This window comes from Elephantulus edwardii, unplaced genomic scaffold (genome assembly GCF_000299155.1).
Source record: "Elephantulus edwardii isolate Elephantulus edwardi_28Jun2011 unplaced genomic scaffold, EleEdw1.0 scaffold00059, whole genome shotgun sequence".
Classification (NCBI taxonomy): Eukaryota; Metazoa; Chordata; class Mammalia; order Macroscelidea; family Macroscelididae; genus Elephantulus; species Elephantulus edwardii.
In genome coordinates, this window is record NW_006399809.1 from 15517905 (window position 1) to 15536147 (window position 18243).

The 18243-nt window shown below is 43.5% G+C and overlaps 1 protein-coding gene across 1 annotated transcript in view; it reads left to right on the forward strand.

Annotated features, from left to right (window-relative positions):
* The first annotated feature begins 9266 nt into the window (after nucleotides 1-9266).
* LOC102852899 (retinitis pigmentosa 9 protein-like) overlaps nucleotides 9267-18243 on the forward strand; it is a 23276-nt gene continuing 14299 nt past the window's right edge. The window contains exons 1-2 of the mRNA XM_006887605.1: nucleotides 9267-9418; nucleotides 18122-18152. Coding sequence (XP_006887667.1) covers nucleotides 9267-9418; nucleotides 18122-18152 — 183 coding nt within the window. The remainder of the gene's footprint in view (nucleotides 9419-18121; nucleotides 18153-18243) is intronic.

Genomic DNA, 18243 nt, shown 5'->3' on the forward strand with positions numbered 1-18243 from the left:
TCAGAGTTACAAAGTTCCCTTAGTCCTGCCACTTAGGATATCTTCTCTCAGACTCCCAGGAAGCTTGAGTTAAAGGACTCTGTTGTTGAATCTGTGAAGTCGCAGTCCCGAGTCAGCTCCTAACAAATATGATGTCTTCCCTCAGTGCAAGCATGGATTGAAGACCTCTGTCCTTAGTTCTGTGAAGCAGCAGTCTCAAATCAGCTCCTCTTGTAATTATCCAGCAAGCAAAGCCTTTAGCTTTTGTCTCTGTCTCAAGGGTTCAGGCCCTGTTTCTGTCTCAGAGGTTTCCGTCTTTGTCTCTGCCTCAAGGGCTCTCTCCTTGGCTTCAGCACCTTTATTTAACAGCAATATGTTGTTGTGTGCCATTAAATTAGAACTGACTCATAGTTGACCTTCCAGCCAGTTTTCAGAGGCAATAAATCATGTGGAGGAGAATGGCCATCCTTCTCCTGCAGAACAGCTAGTGGGTATGAACCATCTGTTTTCAGGACTGCAGTGCAGCTTCTTACCACTAGACCACCAGAGCTCCCTCAATAGTAAGGTAGAATTTCTCAATTAATCCAGGCAGCTTCTCAGTCAACAGCAAGATACCTCTGGTGTAGAAGCCTCTAATCCCAAAGAAAACATGCTATACTTTCTCTGTTTCTTCTTTCCTGGTGTTGAAGGTCCGAATTTATGCTGCAGAATCTGCTCAATTTGATGGTGATGCCCTTGTGGATAGGATAACATGTCGTCTGAGGAAGAAATGGGTCACACCCCTTTTGACTATGCAGCTGGGTTGCCTGCACACAGGGCACCTGCATCAGATTAATGTGCTTGCAGGCCAGAGAGAGAGAGTTGAGGTAGCTAGTTAAACAATGGTCTAGGAAAGTCATTTTAAGCAACAGACCCTTTACACCACAGCAATGCAGGACAACAGAAGGTAGGCTAACTAAACAGGAACCCCAAAAGTCTAAAGAAAATTGGGGAGCTCACTTAACCTCCGGAGCCCTAGGAATAATGTGGCTATGCCAGAGTAGCCAGGAGAATCAAGCACCAAGACACACTTTGGGACTGTTCCAGGAGAAATCACTGTTGTTGCTGCTGCCACTACTGCCAGTATAGTTCTGTGATATGAGGGACTGCATGTTATCATCCACAGTTGCCCAAAAGGACAAGGCAGTTCCTCTGTACTTGCCAGCACCAGAATATGATTGCTACCGCTTAGTTGTAGGTGAATATTTGTACTTGGTGGAACTGGATAATATGAAGAACCCACACTTCAAGGTGATCTGATAATTTTTAGCTTTCTAACCTAGCTGAAATAGAACTGGAGTGGGTGTCAAATTAGCCAATCTACAGGCATTCTTTAAATTTCACTTTCACTTCTATTGCCTGTCACATCCAATGAAATGATGAATAACTCATATATATATATATAATTACATTTTTTATAGAAATGACACTCATTTTTTTGCTCTTTTAAAAGATTTTGCCATAAACACAATGCTATATTGTATAATAAATATATAATTATCCCTAATCTTATTACTTTAAAGCAATGATGAAGCTTTTTTAAATATTCAGTCTTGCAGTCCATCCAGTTCATTGATACTTCTAGATGTCCAGGCCTAGACAGAAGAGATAAGACTTTGGGCATGCAATCAGGAAAGAGTAGTAAGTACAGAAAAATATCATGGTTAGTAAAGTGGAAAATTGGCAAAGACAAGGGAAGCAAGGCCAGATGAATTGACACAGTGGCTGAAACAATGTGCACAAACCTGGCAGCTATCTTGAAGGTGATAGAGAACCAGAGAGCATTTCTTTAGTTTATATATTTCAGCTATGAGTCAGAGGCAACACAATGGCAACTAATAATAACAATAACCAATCGGTGTATTCTGAGATTCCATAATTTTTTGTCTCAATGTTGTTACTGGTTTATAATATTTAATGGCACAATGACATTTACTGAAGCATTCTCCTAATTTTTTTAAAGTGTGTGGTGTTCCAATTTACAAACACTGCAGTAATATTTTGTGTATCTGCCTTCTCTGGGAAACATTGCCCACTGCCTGGTGAGTAGTGGGTTTGTGGGTACACTGTTACTGCCATGGCCTCCTTCTCAGGCCATATGGAAGGATAGTTAACCAAGATGACTGTGCTGCACTGTTAAAGGTTCTGTGTTCTGTTGCTCTCCTTAGTCAGTGTTTCCATTCTTTTTCTCAACCTCATCAGCTGCTGTGGATACTGCCACCACTGTCACTATCTGGGTTCTCTGATTCCCATGCCACGTGGATAGCTGTTCAAGATGGCTGTGCTGTGTTGTTTATGGTCTTTTGCTTTCCTTATTATATTTTTCAATTCAGTCTTTTCCTTAAATCGGTGTACAAAGTAATGCTTTGTCTTTTCTTTTGAAACTGTGGAAGGATTATTATCCTTAGAAAACAATTATTATTGGTTTCTGGTTTCTTCAGGGCAACAATCCTAACCCCACTGCCACCATATTACTTCCACCCTCCTCGCCAAGATCCAGGTCTACCTCGGTTTCTGGAACTGGAAATTCTCTGTGTTCTTTTCAGAGCCTGTAGATCTCCTGAACTAGAGAAGACACCATCTTTAGGCAGGGAGACTAGCCTACGCCCCTCTGAGACCCACAGAAGTTCTTCACTAGGCTCAGTGCCCCATCTCTTGGCATCTCCTTGGTGCACCTTTCCCATAGCATGCATTTTTGCTTTATGAGATGATATATTTGTATATGTTTATATTTATATACCTGTTTGTTTTGTGCTTTGCTCTTAAGGACACAGTACTCACTTGTCAGTCTATTGTTTTGCTTGTTGCTTGTATAAACCTGTTTGTACTTTGCTCTTATGAACAAAGTACTCACTTGTTGGTTTATTGTTTTGCTTGTTGCTTGTGTTTAAGAGTTTCTGTGAGTGTGCTTGCTTGTTTATAGTCTGCTCTTACTGATCCATACAAAGCTTGTTTGTCTTGCTGCTCATAGGGTCGCTATGAGTCACCAGCGACTCGACAGCACTTAACAACAGTAACATCAACATAGAGAGAGATCAGTTGGCCCAGTGGACAGAAAGCGATGCCACCATGCCAAAGGTGGGTGAATTTTAATCCGCAGCCCTCGGACCTGTCTTTCATCATTTTTGTTCAAACATTCCTCTAGGTCATATAGCCCTGGTGTGTCCACTTGCCATCCAGCAGTAACTTGTGGTTGCTGTGAGGCTGAACACTGTGACATTGATGTGTCAAACGCGTTAATGGCTGGTTACCCTATGTGGACAGTGTGGGGTGGAGCTCCCCGATTAAAACAAGCTTGAAAGCAGGAGTGGCATCCACTTCTGTAATAGCTTGCCTCCGGAAACCCTATGAACCTGGAGAGAGGATGAAAGGCACCCAAGCTTTGAGGACTCTCCTTCATAGGGTCACTATGAGTTTCCAGCGACTTGATGGCACTTAACAACAACAACAACAATAATTGGCGGGATGAGATACATATTGGTCCCATTCCAAAAATGGTAATCCAACAGGATGTGGAAATTATAAAGCAATATCATTAACATTGCATGTAAGTAAAATATCGCTGAAGATTTTTTTTTACATGGTTACAACAGTTTCTCAACAAAGAACTGACAGAAAGTTTAACTGGACTCAGAAGAGGCCATGGAATGTAAAATATCATTGTTGATGCCAGATGGGTCTTGGATAAAAGCCGAGAATACTAGAAGATGCTTCCTTGTGTTTTATTCATTATGAAAAGGCGTTTGATTGTGTGGAGTCTAACAGATTATGGATAACACTGAGAATAATGGGAATCCCAGAGCACTTAATTGTACTTAGAATAAGAGGCTCTTGTCTCAACAGAGCAAGGGAACAAACATTGCATGGCTTAAAATCGGGAAATGTGTGCATAGGGGTTGTATCCTTTCTCCATATCTATAAAATCTGTATGCTGAGCAAGTTGCTAAAAATATTGAACAATGTGGCATCAAGTCTGGAGGAAAGCTCCTCAACAGCCTATATTATACAGACTATACAACCTTGCTTGTTGAAAGTGAGGAAGGCTTGAAACATTTGCTGCAGAAGATTGAAGACTTCTAGACCTTAGCCTCTAGACTAACAGATGGAGAAAACATTGATGTTGTCAACAATTTCATTTTCTTTGGATCTACAAACAACAACCACGGTAACAACAGTCAAGAAACCAAAAGATATGTTTCATTGGGGGAAAAAAAATCTGTCAGGAACCTCTTCAAAGTTCTAAAAAGTAATGATGTCAGTTTAAAGACTAAGGTGTGCCAGATCCAAGCCATGGTCTTTTCAATTACTTCCTCCTAAGCATGACAGAAGAATCACTGTCTTTGAATTGTGATGTTGCAGAAGAGTACTGGATATCCTATGGACTGGCAAAAACAGAAAATTCCGCTAGGTAAAATAAAATGGCCTCATTATCACTAGAATTTCTACTTCTCAGATAAACCCCTACTCCTAGTTCCAGGCTGTTCAACTAATAGTCGAAAGCTAAATCCAAAAAACCAAGACTTTTCAGGAATGCCACAGAAAAGGAACTGACCTAAGACTATGTCTGCAAGATAAGAAAAGGGCGCCTACAGACAACTGCCCATCCAAGACTTCTTCATGTGATCTGCTGAACCAATCAACAATCTCTGTGTATAAATCCCCCCACTAACCGCAAGAGCTGCTGACTTCTAATTTGAAAGCTCAGCCCACCTGCACACAGGTGAAAATAAACCAACTTATTGCTTCAAATGTAAGCCTTGTGTGCTTGATTCGAGTATCCGCAGTCCAATTCCTGACTAACCTCTCTTTTTCCTCTTCAAAACTTTTAAATTCTGTCTTGAAGATATACTATCATGATGCTCCTCATAGGCAAGGATGGTGAAACTCTGTCTCACATACTTTCGGCATGTTGTCAAGAGGGGCCAATGCTTGGGGGAAAAACATCCTGCTGGGAGAGGTGGAGGGTGAGAGAGAGAGAGAGGAAGGGCCTCAACAGGATCAACAGACACCACTCAGTAGATAACTATAGGCTTGAGGTTATCAGCTGGTGAGGATGCAGGATGATAGGACAGGGCTCAGATCTCTTGTTCAAAGCATCACTAGGAGTGGTAGTTGACTCCATGAAAACTAACAACAACATATCATTTCTTTCTCCTGTTAGAATGTCCTAAGAGATGAAGGTTTTAGGTGGAACAAGGTAAATATCTTCATTATAAAATATGCCACATATCTTCATTATAAAATATGCCACCATCAAACAGTATGTAAACATAATAACCTTGTGGTCATTACCAATGTCAAGTGAAGTACACAATAAGGTAATTTGGCAGGTGTGCTATTACATTTTGCGTTAGTATGTGCTTGCTTCTGTGTTGCACTTAGAGAACAAGGAAATGAAGATGTTAGGGAAGGCCACCTGGTAGCCAGCCACAGGGGAATGCCAACATTCAGGGTCTGTTCCTTAGCCACACAAGCCTAAACCTAGAGTTTTCTGGAGGGCTGACTCATGCAAATTATATTTATCCCTGCTGCACTGCAAACGTAAAAACATGAAACAATCAGCTTGTTATAATCTTAGTTTCTGTGGATCAGAAATTCAAGAAGGGCTTAACAACGCCATCTGGAGCTCCTCCAGTGATGATAGTCGATCTGTGGGGGTGGGAAGTTTTAAGGGACCTGGGAGCTGGTCTGGCATCTTTAGTTAGCGTCGGGATTTTTCCATGTAATCTCTCTTTATGGGTTAATCTGGGCTTCCTCATGGCATGGTATCCAGGCAGTTGAGCAATCCACCTTGTTTCCAAAGAATTTAGGAACAGATGTGGAAGAAAATAGTGGAAGAGAATTGAGTTGCTGACTGGTACTTGAGTTTCTCTGACCTAGCCTTGGAGATTATGCAGCATTACGGGAGCTGCTTTCCTCTGGTGATAAGTAAATCACTAAATCTGGCCCAGCAAAGGGTCCTAGATTGCACCAGTCAGCGGGAAGAGAGTGAAGGTTACCCTGTGGAACAAGTAAGATTTGTTGCTGCTGTTTGGGGGAAATGTGTCACAACTAAAAGCACCAGAGACTAATCTATAAACCACAGTGTAAAGTGATTGTAGAAGCAAACACATTATTCTGATGATCCCAGCACTCAAATATAACCAGAACTCCTTTATCCTCACGTTATTGGAACACTTATGTGTTTATGCTACTTCTGGACAACACAGGACACACAATGCCTGATTGGGGCTTGTTCTCTTTTTCTTGATTCAGCTACAATGAAGTGTTATTTTTACTTTTCCTGTCAACCACATCTCCTGAGACTACATTGTTCTTCCTGGCTGGATGAGTATGCTTTGCAAGACAATAGGAGACAATTGGGGAGGGGGGGCATTTTTAAAGTGTAATTTATATTAATAACAATTATTCAATATAGCTCCCAAAATTTGCAAGCAGGCACTTCAGCCTTGAGCCTCTAAGTATTCCCAAGTTCTCAGTCTTGCTAATGTTGGCTTCCGTCCCAAAGTCCCATCTCACACCCAGTTCTTCAGTTCAACTATCACTGATGCTTAAAGTGTGTCCTACATTTCAGTGGTTTCAGGGAGGTCTCTTTGCTGTGGCTAAGCAAAGACTTCCATCTCTTTTGGTGGAAGAAGAATTCTTTCTGGTGGGGGGAAAAATTCCTGGGAGACAATTTTTTGACTGGTCAACTGCTGGGTTCTCCCTTCCTGCACCTGTAACTCCTGCCTTCATTCTCAGAATTTTGTCCTCAGAGATATTTCCAAGTTTTGGGACACCTCACTTTAGTTTTCTGTACCTTTTTATAGCCTTCTTATGGTTTTTCTCCTTAGACTTTCTCTAGTAAATTGGAATTAGATCTTCATTCCAATTGGTGAGTGTAACATTTGAAGCTAATATGGTCTCAATTGTGTTATTGTGAATGTGGTTCATCCTAGAAAGCGTGAGGCCAGCCTGCTCATTGGAGGCAAGGATTCTGAGGCTTCCCTGACATACTTTGAGCATGTTGCAAAGGAGGGACCAGTTCTTGGAGTGGGACATCATGCTTGGAAGGGTGGAGGGATAAAGAAAGAAAGGGAGATCTTTGATGAAATGGATTGATACAGTGACTGGGATAATGAGGGTAGGTGTGTCAGAGACAGTAAAGGTGGCACAAGATAGAGCAGTTTTCAAGGCTGTTGTACATAGGGTTGCTATGAGTTGCAAGTGACTCGATGACACATAACAACAACAACATTCTTTTATTGTATTTCCTTTGTTGTTTCATCCATTAATTCAAAATTAAAATATCATTTCAGATTAAGGTATATTTTAGAGTTATTGTAATTCCATAAATTAGATACATTTTATAAATACAATCTAGCTAAGAATCTGTGAATCCTACATTCCCCACTTGATTCTCTGGGCCTTCTCATCTATAAAGTAAAGGTTAATAAATAAGAATAGTAATGCTATTTACTCTTGGTAGGCACCTTTAAGTCAGTTCTGCCCTACAATGACCCTATATACAACAGAACACAACATTGCCTGGTTCTGTACTGTCTTTAGAATTTTTTAAGCCCATCGTTGCAGCCACTGTTATCAACCTTGATCACATCTTTTTGAGGGTCTTCCTCTCATTTGCTGATCCCCAACTTTTCCAATCATGATGACGTTCTGCAGGGACTGGTCCTCCTGGTAACATGCTGTATGAGGTGAAGTCATGTGTATGAGAATAACACATACATAGATGAAGTCTCACCATTTCTAAGGAGAATTCCAGCTGTGCTCCTTCCAAGATATATTTAACAGTTTTATAACTTTATTTGACAATCAGCTGTTAGTTTTCATCCACATTGACTGTCTGTAGACTTTTTAAAGTGGTGACAGGTACATAGGCAACCACTGTATACAGCTTGTTGGGGGATCTTCACCCTCATTACGTTTTCTAGACAACCATACATGGATGTGGTATGGACATTCCTTATTCCTTTGGCCCAGACAGCTTTGTTAAGCCTGGTGTCAATGCGAACATCTGGTGTTCCCACCTCCTTCATGGCAAATTTCCGGATCTCCTTTAGTGCCTGAGGAGCACGCTTCTTAAATCCCACTCCACAGATACGCTTGTGAATGTTGATGGTGTCCTCTCTGGTCACCACTTCGTGGATGACAGAACGGCCGTTTTCTTCTCACCACCCTTCTTTGCGGGGGCCATAGCGCCGGGACCAGGCTGGAGATTTGTTCATTCTTAAAGATGCTCAATACCTTTGGGGATTAACACATTTCAAGCATCCTGTTAGCATCTACTTTCATTTCCAGCACCCAAACCTTGCCTAAATACAATATGGTATTGCCTAAATACAAAGTGGTACAGCACTTGTCTGTCAGTTTGCTGTATGGAAGTAACCTGGGGTTGCTGTGAGGCTGAACCCTGTGCCACTGATGTGCCAAATGCCATAACGGTTACCCTTGGTGGACAGTGTTGGTGGAGCTCCCAGATTAAGACAGGTTTCGGAAGCCCGATAGTGGCATCCACTTCCTCAGCAACAAGCCTCTGGAAACTATGAACTTAGAGAAACGGCGATAGTCATAGAACAGGGTTCCGGTCTTTTGTTCATAGGATTCCTATGAGTCGTACTTGACTAGACAGCAATCAACAACAAATACAATTTATTTTGAGGTTGTTTTAAACATGATTTGCATTTATTGGAAAGATGAAGACTTCGTATGGAGACTCACTCTTGCTTCCTTCCAAAAAGGAATGCATTCTACAATCACATTTAGAACTCCTCGCATTCCCTGGCAGGCCGAGATTCCGCACAGGCTTTGTGCCCACCGCTTCCTGGGTTGGGTATCCCTGAGAAGGTAGGTGGCCGGCCCCGAGGCCGGGCGCGCTGGGGGAAAGCGCTTAGCGCCCCTCTCAATCCCTGGATGCTCGGCCCCACAGGCTGTGAGCGCTGCTCCGAGCCGCCGCCAGGGGGCGCGCGCGGAACTCCAGCAGCACCGGGCAAGGCGGTAGCGAGCGCCAGGCTTTCCCCGCCCAGAGTTGGAGCCGAGCGGCGGGGAAGCCGCCTCACAGGCCCGCGGCGAGCCAAAGGGGCCGGCTGAGCTGGAGGAGTGGCCGATCCCTGCGCGGGTGCGCGGTAGGGAGGCGGCCGGAGGGGGCGCTGTGGAGCTACGCGGGCGCCGCGCGGAGGAAGTACCGTCTTCGCCGCCAAAGCTTGGGCCGCGCCTCCCGGCTGGGTCTCCCGATCGCTGTGCAGGCCGCGATGTCTGCTCGGCCGGGGCGCGACGACGAGGGGGTCGGGGGCGCGCGGCGGCCGCGGGAGCTGCCCGAGCAGGAGCTGCAGCGGCGCAGGGAGCAGAAGCGGCGGCGCCACGACGCTCAGCAGCTGCAGCAGCTCAAGCATCTGGAGTCCTTGTGAGTCCTCACGCGACCTCCGGGAGGAGTCGGGCTGTGGGGCCGCGTTCCCGCGCGGGGTCTTCGGGCAGCCAGGGCGGCGCGCTCGGTGGGTTCGGCGGAGACCCCGGGGAGGGCCGCGCCCGCGCTCCGCCGTAGGACCCTCGGCCGCCCCTGGTGGTGCGCCTTCCGGGCGCGCTGACTTCCAGCCGTGCCACCTCTCGTGGGCGACCTGTCGCCAGCCCGGCCTGGGAAGGGGCGCCACCCCGGCGGCTCTGACTCTGCTCCACCACGGTTTCTACGTTAGTGCTGCCATCTTTGCGCCTGGTTTGGACTTTTATCGGGCTCCAAGTTCTAGTAGGCGCTCGGTAAGCATTTGTGCACTGAATTTCGGAAGTTCCACCGAGCTCTCTGGTCATTTCGGGTTTCAGTTCAAAGGTACGAAATGGGCACAGAATTGATTATTTTCACACTCTGCTGTTTAAAATGCAAGAGCAAACCAGCCGGGGGATGTCCGTGTAGGATAAGGAAGCGAAAACTGAGAGGTTAGTGCAAAGGACTAGGAAGAGTTGTCCTTGTCACGTAGAATGAATGTGTAGACTTGTTCTCTCAGTAGATCATTTCTGGAATCAGAACCGACTCGTAAATGATCCTCCAGCAGGTTTTCAGAAGCCCTTAAATTGCACGGGACGCGATTGTTCATGTTTCTCCCAAGGAGCAGCTTGTGGATTCGAACCTCGTCCGTCTCTGGGCTGGCAGTGCAGCTCCTAACCACCAGGCCACGAGAGCTCCCTTACTTGTTCTCTCCTGACGATGTATTCCAGAACCCGAGAGCGGACGCTATAGAGAGCCAGTTCCTGCTCAACATAAAGAAATTACTGTCAGTGGTAAGAAGCTGCGCTGCACTCCCAAAGGCACACAGTTCTAATCCACAAACGCGCTGGAGAAGGCTAGGCAATCTCCCCCTTGGAGGGTCAGTGACATCAAGGCACACAACGACAACATAGACCGATTTAGCGGTGTAATTGGGGTTATGTGTTGGTTCTAACCTACCAGGCACACTCTGGGATAAAGATGAGGTTGACAAGATTCAAACAGCCTCAGAATCACACGGAGGGTCTCCCAACATCGGAATCTACCAGTAGTGGGTTTGTTTCAGGTTAGCTCCCCCCAGCACTGGAAGGTTCCAGGGCAGCTTGACTCCCTACTGAGAGGAGATACTGTAAAAAAGATTCCTAAACCAGGTGAGGAATTGAATTAATGCCCAAGTTCATTTTCAGAATTCTGTGATTCATTGATCAGCTGTAGAATTCAAACATTCACAAGTTAGGCAACAAAGAATTCCTTTGTTTCAAGTACTTGAGGTTACTTGTGCTACTTAGATCATATAAGGAGCTGTCCTCAAAGAGTTAAAAATCCTTTATCATCAACTTGAAGCTTTGGCACAAAATGCATTTGTTTCCTGGAACCTGGCCTGCTCTTTGTAGTCCTGCAAGGCAGCGTGAGATGGCAGCCTTGCCTTGCTGGAACCCACATGGGTAGGGGCTGACCTCAGCTAGGGCACAAGGAGTCTATGGCTCATTTGACCTCCTGTCCAGTGGAGAGTTAACATTTTCTAAACTGTGTTTGGGCATGGCCCCACCCTGCCTGGCAACCCCACTCTCTATCTTTGATTGCAGAAGGCCAGGCAGTGGTTAATTGCTATGCTGTTTATTTTTTGTTTGCAGAAGCTTTCACAAAGAAGAAAGATTAATAACTAACTTCTGCAGAAGGAACAACTCTACAGCCAAACCCAAGGAGTTCAAGTCCCAGAGAAAAAGAGGCATTTTCCTGAATCAGAGATTTAAACCTGGCTGGGCTGTTGGAATATTTGGAGTCTTATTTTCATAATCAAATTTTATTCATACCACACTGCCACTTTCATACTTTTAAAAAGTTTGAAAATTTTAAAAAAAATTATTCTGAAAAGCTGATTTACTACCCTGCTCATTAGTCTTCCCACACATATTCTGCTGCCCAAGCTCAAACAGGACTTCAGAGAACCAACTCCTTGCTTCTGGACTTAACTCCTTATTTCTAAATTATATGCTTATATTCTCTATTGACTTCTATGTCATAGTTGGAAAAGGTTTAGTTCTCATTCCTTGCCCTCTCATCTCTCTTTACAGTATAATGACATTATAATAATTTTTCTGAAATTAATGTTGTTGTTGTTATTGTTATGTGCCATCAAGTCATCTGCAACTCATAGCGACCTTAGTAGTGTACAACAGCTCTAAACCCTGCTCTAACCTGTGCCAATCTTATTGTCTCTGACACACCTACCCCCATTACCCTAGTCACGGAATCAATCCATCTCATTGAGTGTCTTCCTCTCTTGTGCCAATACCTAATATTACCATTATTAGGGAGCTCTAGTGGCCTAGTGGCAAGAAGCTGCACTGCAATCCCTAATGTACACCGTTCAAGCCCACCAGCTCTCTACGGGAGAAGGATGGCCAGTCTCCTCCCATGCTATTAAGTGCCTCTGTAAAACCCGCCACAGAGTCAGCTATGGGTGGGTTCCAACTTTGTGTCACACAACAACATTAACATTATTATAACTAACTATGTAATATTGCTCATTTTTCAGCCAAATTATCTTCTTTTCTAATTTGAGGTAGATAAATGGCATACAGCGTATGTTTTTCACTAGTTAACAGGAGCTTCTTTTTATCAATCATATTGTTGTCGTTGTGTATCTTTGAGTCAGAACTGACCTGATGCTCCAGCAGGTTTTCAGAGGCACTTAATCCCACCTACCTGACGAGACAGACTGCCTATGCTTCTCCCATGGAACAGCTGATAGAGTCAAACCCTTTCCCTTAAGGATTGCAGCACAGTTTCTTGCCACTAGGCCACCGGTGCTCCCTAATTGTAGGATTATTGATTAGCTGGTATTTTAATTTTGTATTGCAAACCACTATTTTTTGACAGTACACACCAGTGACAGAGGCTCCCAAAGCCAAGAGTATTCTTCCTATGTTAGCATGTACTTGATAAACTATCCGTTTCTTTTCTACCTTCTCTTCTCCTCTAGTCAACATTGGTCACTTTCTAGGCCTGGTGTCCAGCAAACCTCCCAGAACTCCCTCTCCACTCTCTTGTCCTGGATTTCATGTCTTACATCCTCTGTTTTTGTTGTTGTGGGTCATGGAGTCCATTTCAACTCCCAGTGACCCTATAGGACAGAGTAGGATGCAACATAGGGTTCTCAAAGCTATCATCTTTACAGAAGCATACATCAAGAAGCTGTGGCAGTAAATAGGATAACGGAAGAGTTGATGCCTTTCAGTTGTTGTGCTGGAGAAGAGTATTGAACATCCCATGGACGGCCTCGAGAATAAATGGATCTGTCTTTGAGAGGGAACAGCCAAAATGCTCCATGGAAGCAAAGATGACAAAGCTTCATCTCACATACCTTGGGCATGTTGTTAGGAGAGGCTATTCCTTAAGGAGGGACAGTGAAAGAGAGGAAGACCCTTGACAACATGGATTGACACAGTGACTCCTCCACTGGGCTCAAGTGTGTCAGGTACGATGGTGGCACAGGATAGGACAGGGTTCAAATCTGTTGTTCATAGGGTTGCTCCGAGTCATACTGACTGTACCTGTCAACAGCACCTGTCGCATCTTTGTCCCCACAGAGTGGCTGGTGGGTTCATACTGCTGATCTTTCATTTAGTAGCAGCCTAGCATTTAACCACTACATCATCAGAGCTTTTCCCTTTTGGCCTGAATGACCTTATTTTTCTGATAAATGCGTTCTGTAATTTCCTTTCAAAGAGTGCAGTAAGGGTAAATGTTTTGAGTATTTACATATCCTTTCTGGCCATGTACCCAGAGTATGTGAGACGGATCTTCAAAATCCTAGCCTCCAGGGAGCATGTTGGTTTTACCCTCTCTAGGACAGACCTCTTAGTTTTCCAGGCTGTCCATGGTATGTTCAGTACTCTTCTCCATCACCACAACTCAAAGGCATCAATAGCAAAACATTTTTAATACCTTTTGTTTGTCTCCCTAGTATTCTGAATTTGACCATGATATGAATATTTTCTCACTTTTCTTTTTAATATTTCTTGACATTTCATGTGTATGTCAAATGATTACATGAATTCGTGTTTTCGTCTTTACCCTCTATTTTATTTTTCTTTTCCTTGGACTGCTGTTGATTCTGTCTTTTCTATTTCCTGTGTCTTAGTTGTTTTTCTCTACTATCTAACAAACCAAACTGACAGTCCTTCCACCACCCTTTTCCTTTCATTGTGGAAGTATCTCTTCTCTTTGAAGATACTTGCTCTTTCCTCCCCATCTCTCTTTGGCCCTTTTCTTTTCTCTGCTTCTTATTTACGTTTTCTTTTGATCTCTGTCCTTCCCGTAGAGGGTTGTATTTTTTTTTTCTGTGACTCCTCGGATCTCGTCATGTTTAGGAGTGAAGTGCTAGAAAGCTGTATTTGAAAGGGGCTAAAAGTCCTCCTCCAACAGAGCAGGAGGACATTGTGTAACTTCAAATCAGGAGAGATGTTTATTTGCATTTTATTCTTTCACCATACTTCTTTAATCTGTGTGGTTAGCATATAATTTGAGAAACTGGATTATATGAAGAAATACATAGCTTGAGAATTGGAGGAAGACTCATTAACAACCTGCAGTAATATTTAGATGCTACAGCCTCTCATGCTAAAAGCAGAGGACTTGAAGCACTTACTGGAAAAGCTCAAAGACTACAGCCTATAGTATGGGTTACACTTCAACATAAGAAAACAAAAATCCTTAGATATTAACCAATAAGCAATATCATGATAAATGGAAAAAAGATTGAAGTTGTTAAGATGTCACTTGGATCTGCAGTTGATGCCCATTAAGGCAGCAGTCAAGAAATCAAACAACATAGTATGTTGAATAAATCTGTCCCAAAAGACTTCTTTAAAGTGTTAAAAAGTAAAGATGTCATTTTGAGGGTTAAGATAGGCTTAACTCAAGCCTCAACCAGGTGGATTGTCACGGTGACTGCAGCAGTGGCCTCCTGTGTGTCAGCATGGCCCAGGATAGAACAGGGTTCAGATCTTTTGTTCATAGGGTCTCTCTGAGTCGTACTTGACTCAGTAACACCTCACAACAACTCAAGCCAGTTGAAGAGAGGAAGACCCTGGATGAGATGGATTGACTCAGTGACTGAGGTCATGGAGATAACGTGTGTCAGAGACAAGGAAATTGGCTGAGGATAGAGCGGGGTTCAGAGCTGCTGTACATAGGGTCACTGAGTCACACGTGATTTGACAGCATGTAACAACCCAAGCCAGTGTATTTTTAATTGTTCCACATATATGCAAAAATGACATAATAAGGAAGACCAGAGAGGAATCACTACATTTGAATAAAGTTGTTGGTGAATAATGTAACATAGACTGCTTAAAGAATGGATAGGTCTATTTTGGAAGAAATACATTCAAAAGTGTAGGAGCAAGGACGATGAGACTTTGTCATGGCAATGTGTGCTTTGGCGTATTAGCAGAGGGACCAGGCCTTGGAGAAAGTTGTGGTGCTTGTTAAAGTCAGTGAAACCAAAAGGCCGTCAGTGAGAAGGATGGACAGTTCGGCTGCAGCAGTGGGCTTAAGTTTAGCAACAGTTGTGACGATGCACAGGATGCTTCATAGAGTCATGTGACTTGGAACCAATGAGTAGATATCTCTCGCTGCTCTTTTTTTTTAGGATAAAATAGTGAAGATAGATTTATTAGATAGTTATATCCCCAAAGTTTGGACCTCCTTCCTGAAAGGAAATATGGAGGGGAGGCCTGTCATTGCTCTTAAATCAGAGCCGACTCATAGCTGACCGTTCAGTGGGATTTCAGAGGCTGTAAACGGCACGGAATGACATGGCCTGTCTGCCTTTGGATTGGCAGTGCAGCTCCTCACCCACTAGGCCACCAGAGCTCCCTGATGGAGAGATAGTAACTTGACATAGAGAGTCACTCAGCTGGTGACCTGGAGTGAGCAGTTCCAACACATCAGCTGCTACATAGGTGAAAGGTGTGGCAGTGTGCTTCCCTAGAGATTTGTCCTTGGAAATCCTGTGGGAGAGTTCCACTTCATCCCACAGGATCACTATGAGCAGGAATCAGAGGTAGAGGGCTTGGTTTGGGGTCTTTTGGTGCAAATCTGCCAGGTGAATTGATTTGTGAACTGATTACATTTTTCTGGAGAGAGATTAGATTTAATATTCCAGTTTCATCGAATCTACCACCTGTCAATAGGTGGAGTTTTTCTCTGGGATCTGTGTAGTTAGTTTAAAAAAGAAGCTTCCAGTCTCTGGCCTAGAGGTTTCCAGTGGAACAGGGAGGTAGAGAGCTGAGCAGCCCAGCATTCAGACTTAAGACCCAACCTGTTTTCAGCCAGTGCTTATTTCTTTTCGATCCTTGGCTGTGTCAGTAACCCTTTGTTTTGTTGTTGTTGTTGTTGTTATGTGCCGTCGAGTCGTTTGCAACTCATAGTGACCCTGTGTACAACAGCCCTAAAACCCTGCTCTATCCTGTGCCAATCGAACTACCTCTGACACACCCATCCCAATTACCCCAGTCACTGAATCAATCCACCTCATAGAAGGCCTTCCCCTCCTGCGCTGTCCCTCTACCCTCCCAAGCATGATGTCCATCTCCAAGGACCTGTCCCTCCTTACAGCATGTCCAAAGTATGTCAGACGAAGCCCCAGAATCCTTGTCTCCAAGGAGTAGCCTGGTTTAACCCTCTCCAGGATGAATCTGTTTGTTTTCCATGGTACATTCAGTACTGTTCTCCAGCACCACAGCTCAAAGGCATCAATTCTCCTTCTATCCTCCCTAGTCATTGTCCAACTCTCTGATGCATAACAAGTGATTGCAAAGACCATGGCCTGTATCAGATGCATCTTAGTCTCCAGAGACACACCGTTACTGTTGAGTACTTTAGAGAAGTCCCTAATAACAGACTTTCCCATCGCAATACGTTTTTTGATTTCCTGGCTACTGGTGCCAAGAGTGTTGACCATGAAGCCGAGCAAACAATCTCAGTCTCTTCGCCATCCATCCTGATGCTGCCAGTTGATCCAGTGGTGAAAAGGACTTTGTCACTTTTAACTCTGCTAGTGTCTTTTTTTGGGAGCCAGGAGGTCTTTGGATGCAGTAGATTTGCTCTCGGCAGCCGCACCACAGGTTGGTGATGTGACCCTACCCAGCAGTGCTACACAGGAAAAGCCTGGCAGTCTGCTTTCAGGGAGCTCACAGCAAAAACATTTTAGCAGTTTGTTCTTTTAACTTATGAGGTCACCATGAGTCCTACTTGACTCAAGAGTAACAGATTTGGGATGTTTTGGAAAGGGAAGGCAGTTTGCTATATTTAATGGGAAATCTTTTGGTGGTTTTTTAAAAAATTAAAACCCTATTACTATGACTCCCTTAAGCGCTTGTGTTTCGCCACCTACCTCCTTCTCCACTCCTGCCAGGTCCCTAAAGACATCTGGGTCTAACTCCTGTGCTCTGTTGAGCATGTTTTCTCACCCCACACCCTTTTGTCTTTTCTTTCCCTCAAGTGCTCCCAGGCAGCTGGGAAGAACCAAAAGATAATGTGTGTGCTTTCCCACAGCCTTCCGGTCGGGTAGGAACCAGCCCTTAGAACAGTAGTATGAACTGGAGTATATTTATATGAAGGCCCCTTCTCAAAGAAATCCCACTTCAGCACTCACAAAGGGTAATTTGAAATACTTGGCAAAATAAAGATTTCTTGTCCATATGCACTTAGAAAGATAATGTTTCCTCTTACCTAAATTTAGTCTCTGTACTGCTCACAGCAAGTTATTATAGTCTGAATGACTTAACAGCCAAGCTTCACAGATGGTACCAAAAAAAAAACCAAAAAAACGGCCACCCACTATCTTTCTTTTATTCTAAGAATTAACTAGAAAGATAAACACAAGCTTCTCAACTGTCACAACACAAAAGGCAGGATGCATTAATAAGCACACCCCATTATCAAATCTGTTTCATCACATTGGTAGATATTATTTTAAACTTTGTGGATATGCTACATAAATAAACTAATGAATTGTTGCTTAGCCCTCGTAGGGACGTGGAGGGATCAGGAATCCATAATTCAGTTTGAGGGAAAAGTTGTAAAATGGACTTTTTAGGAAATCCCGTTGCTAATAACAATAGATTTCAAAAGATGCAATCCTGTCACACCCCTTTTCATTCTTGGCAAGAAGAGTTGCATATTTTTCAGGAATTTGGATCTCAGATTTGTTGGCCATATGTTGTTTGTACAACTCTTTATGATTCAAAGGATGGATTATTAGGTTCCTTTCCAACTACCTGTGGGCCCATAATTAAGCCACAGGTCATCTTCTACCTGACATTTCCCTTGTTTTCTTTTATCCCTCCAGAAATTAATTTTACTAAAACAACAAGCTTGTATTCCCATGAATTTAAGCTTTAGACTTCTCTGCAAGATATGATACAGCTTCACCTCATCTGTATATTTCCTGAGTACTGAGCATATTGTACTATTTTAGATATAATTTGAAGTTTTACCACGGGTCTCCTTTATGTTTTATGCCAATAGCTTTCTTTTGTTCATTAAAATATATTAAGGTCTGTTTTCAATGACTGATGGAGGTTTTTGTGTTGTTTTTTTTTTCCCTTCCCTTTCTAGTTATGAGAAACCTCCTCCTGGGCTTATCAAGGTTAGTGTGAATTCTAGACTCTTGCTTATTCTCTTAGACATACCTGCAAATTTAGAACTTACTATAAAAACAATTACAGAAGGCTTTGAAC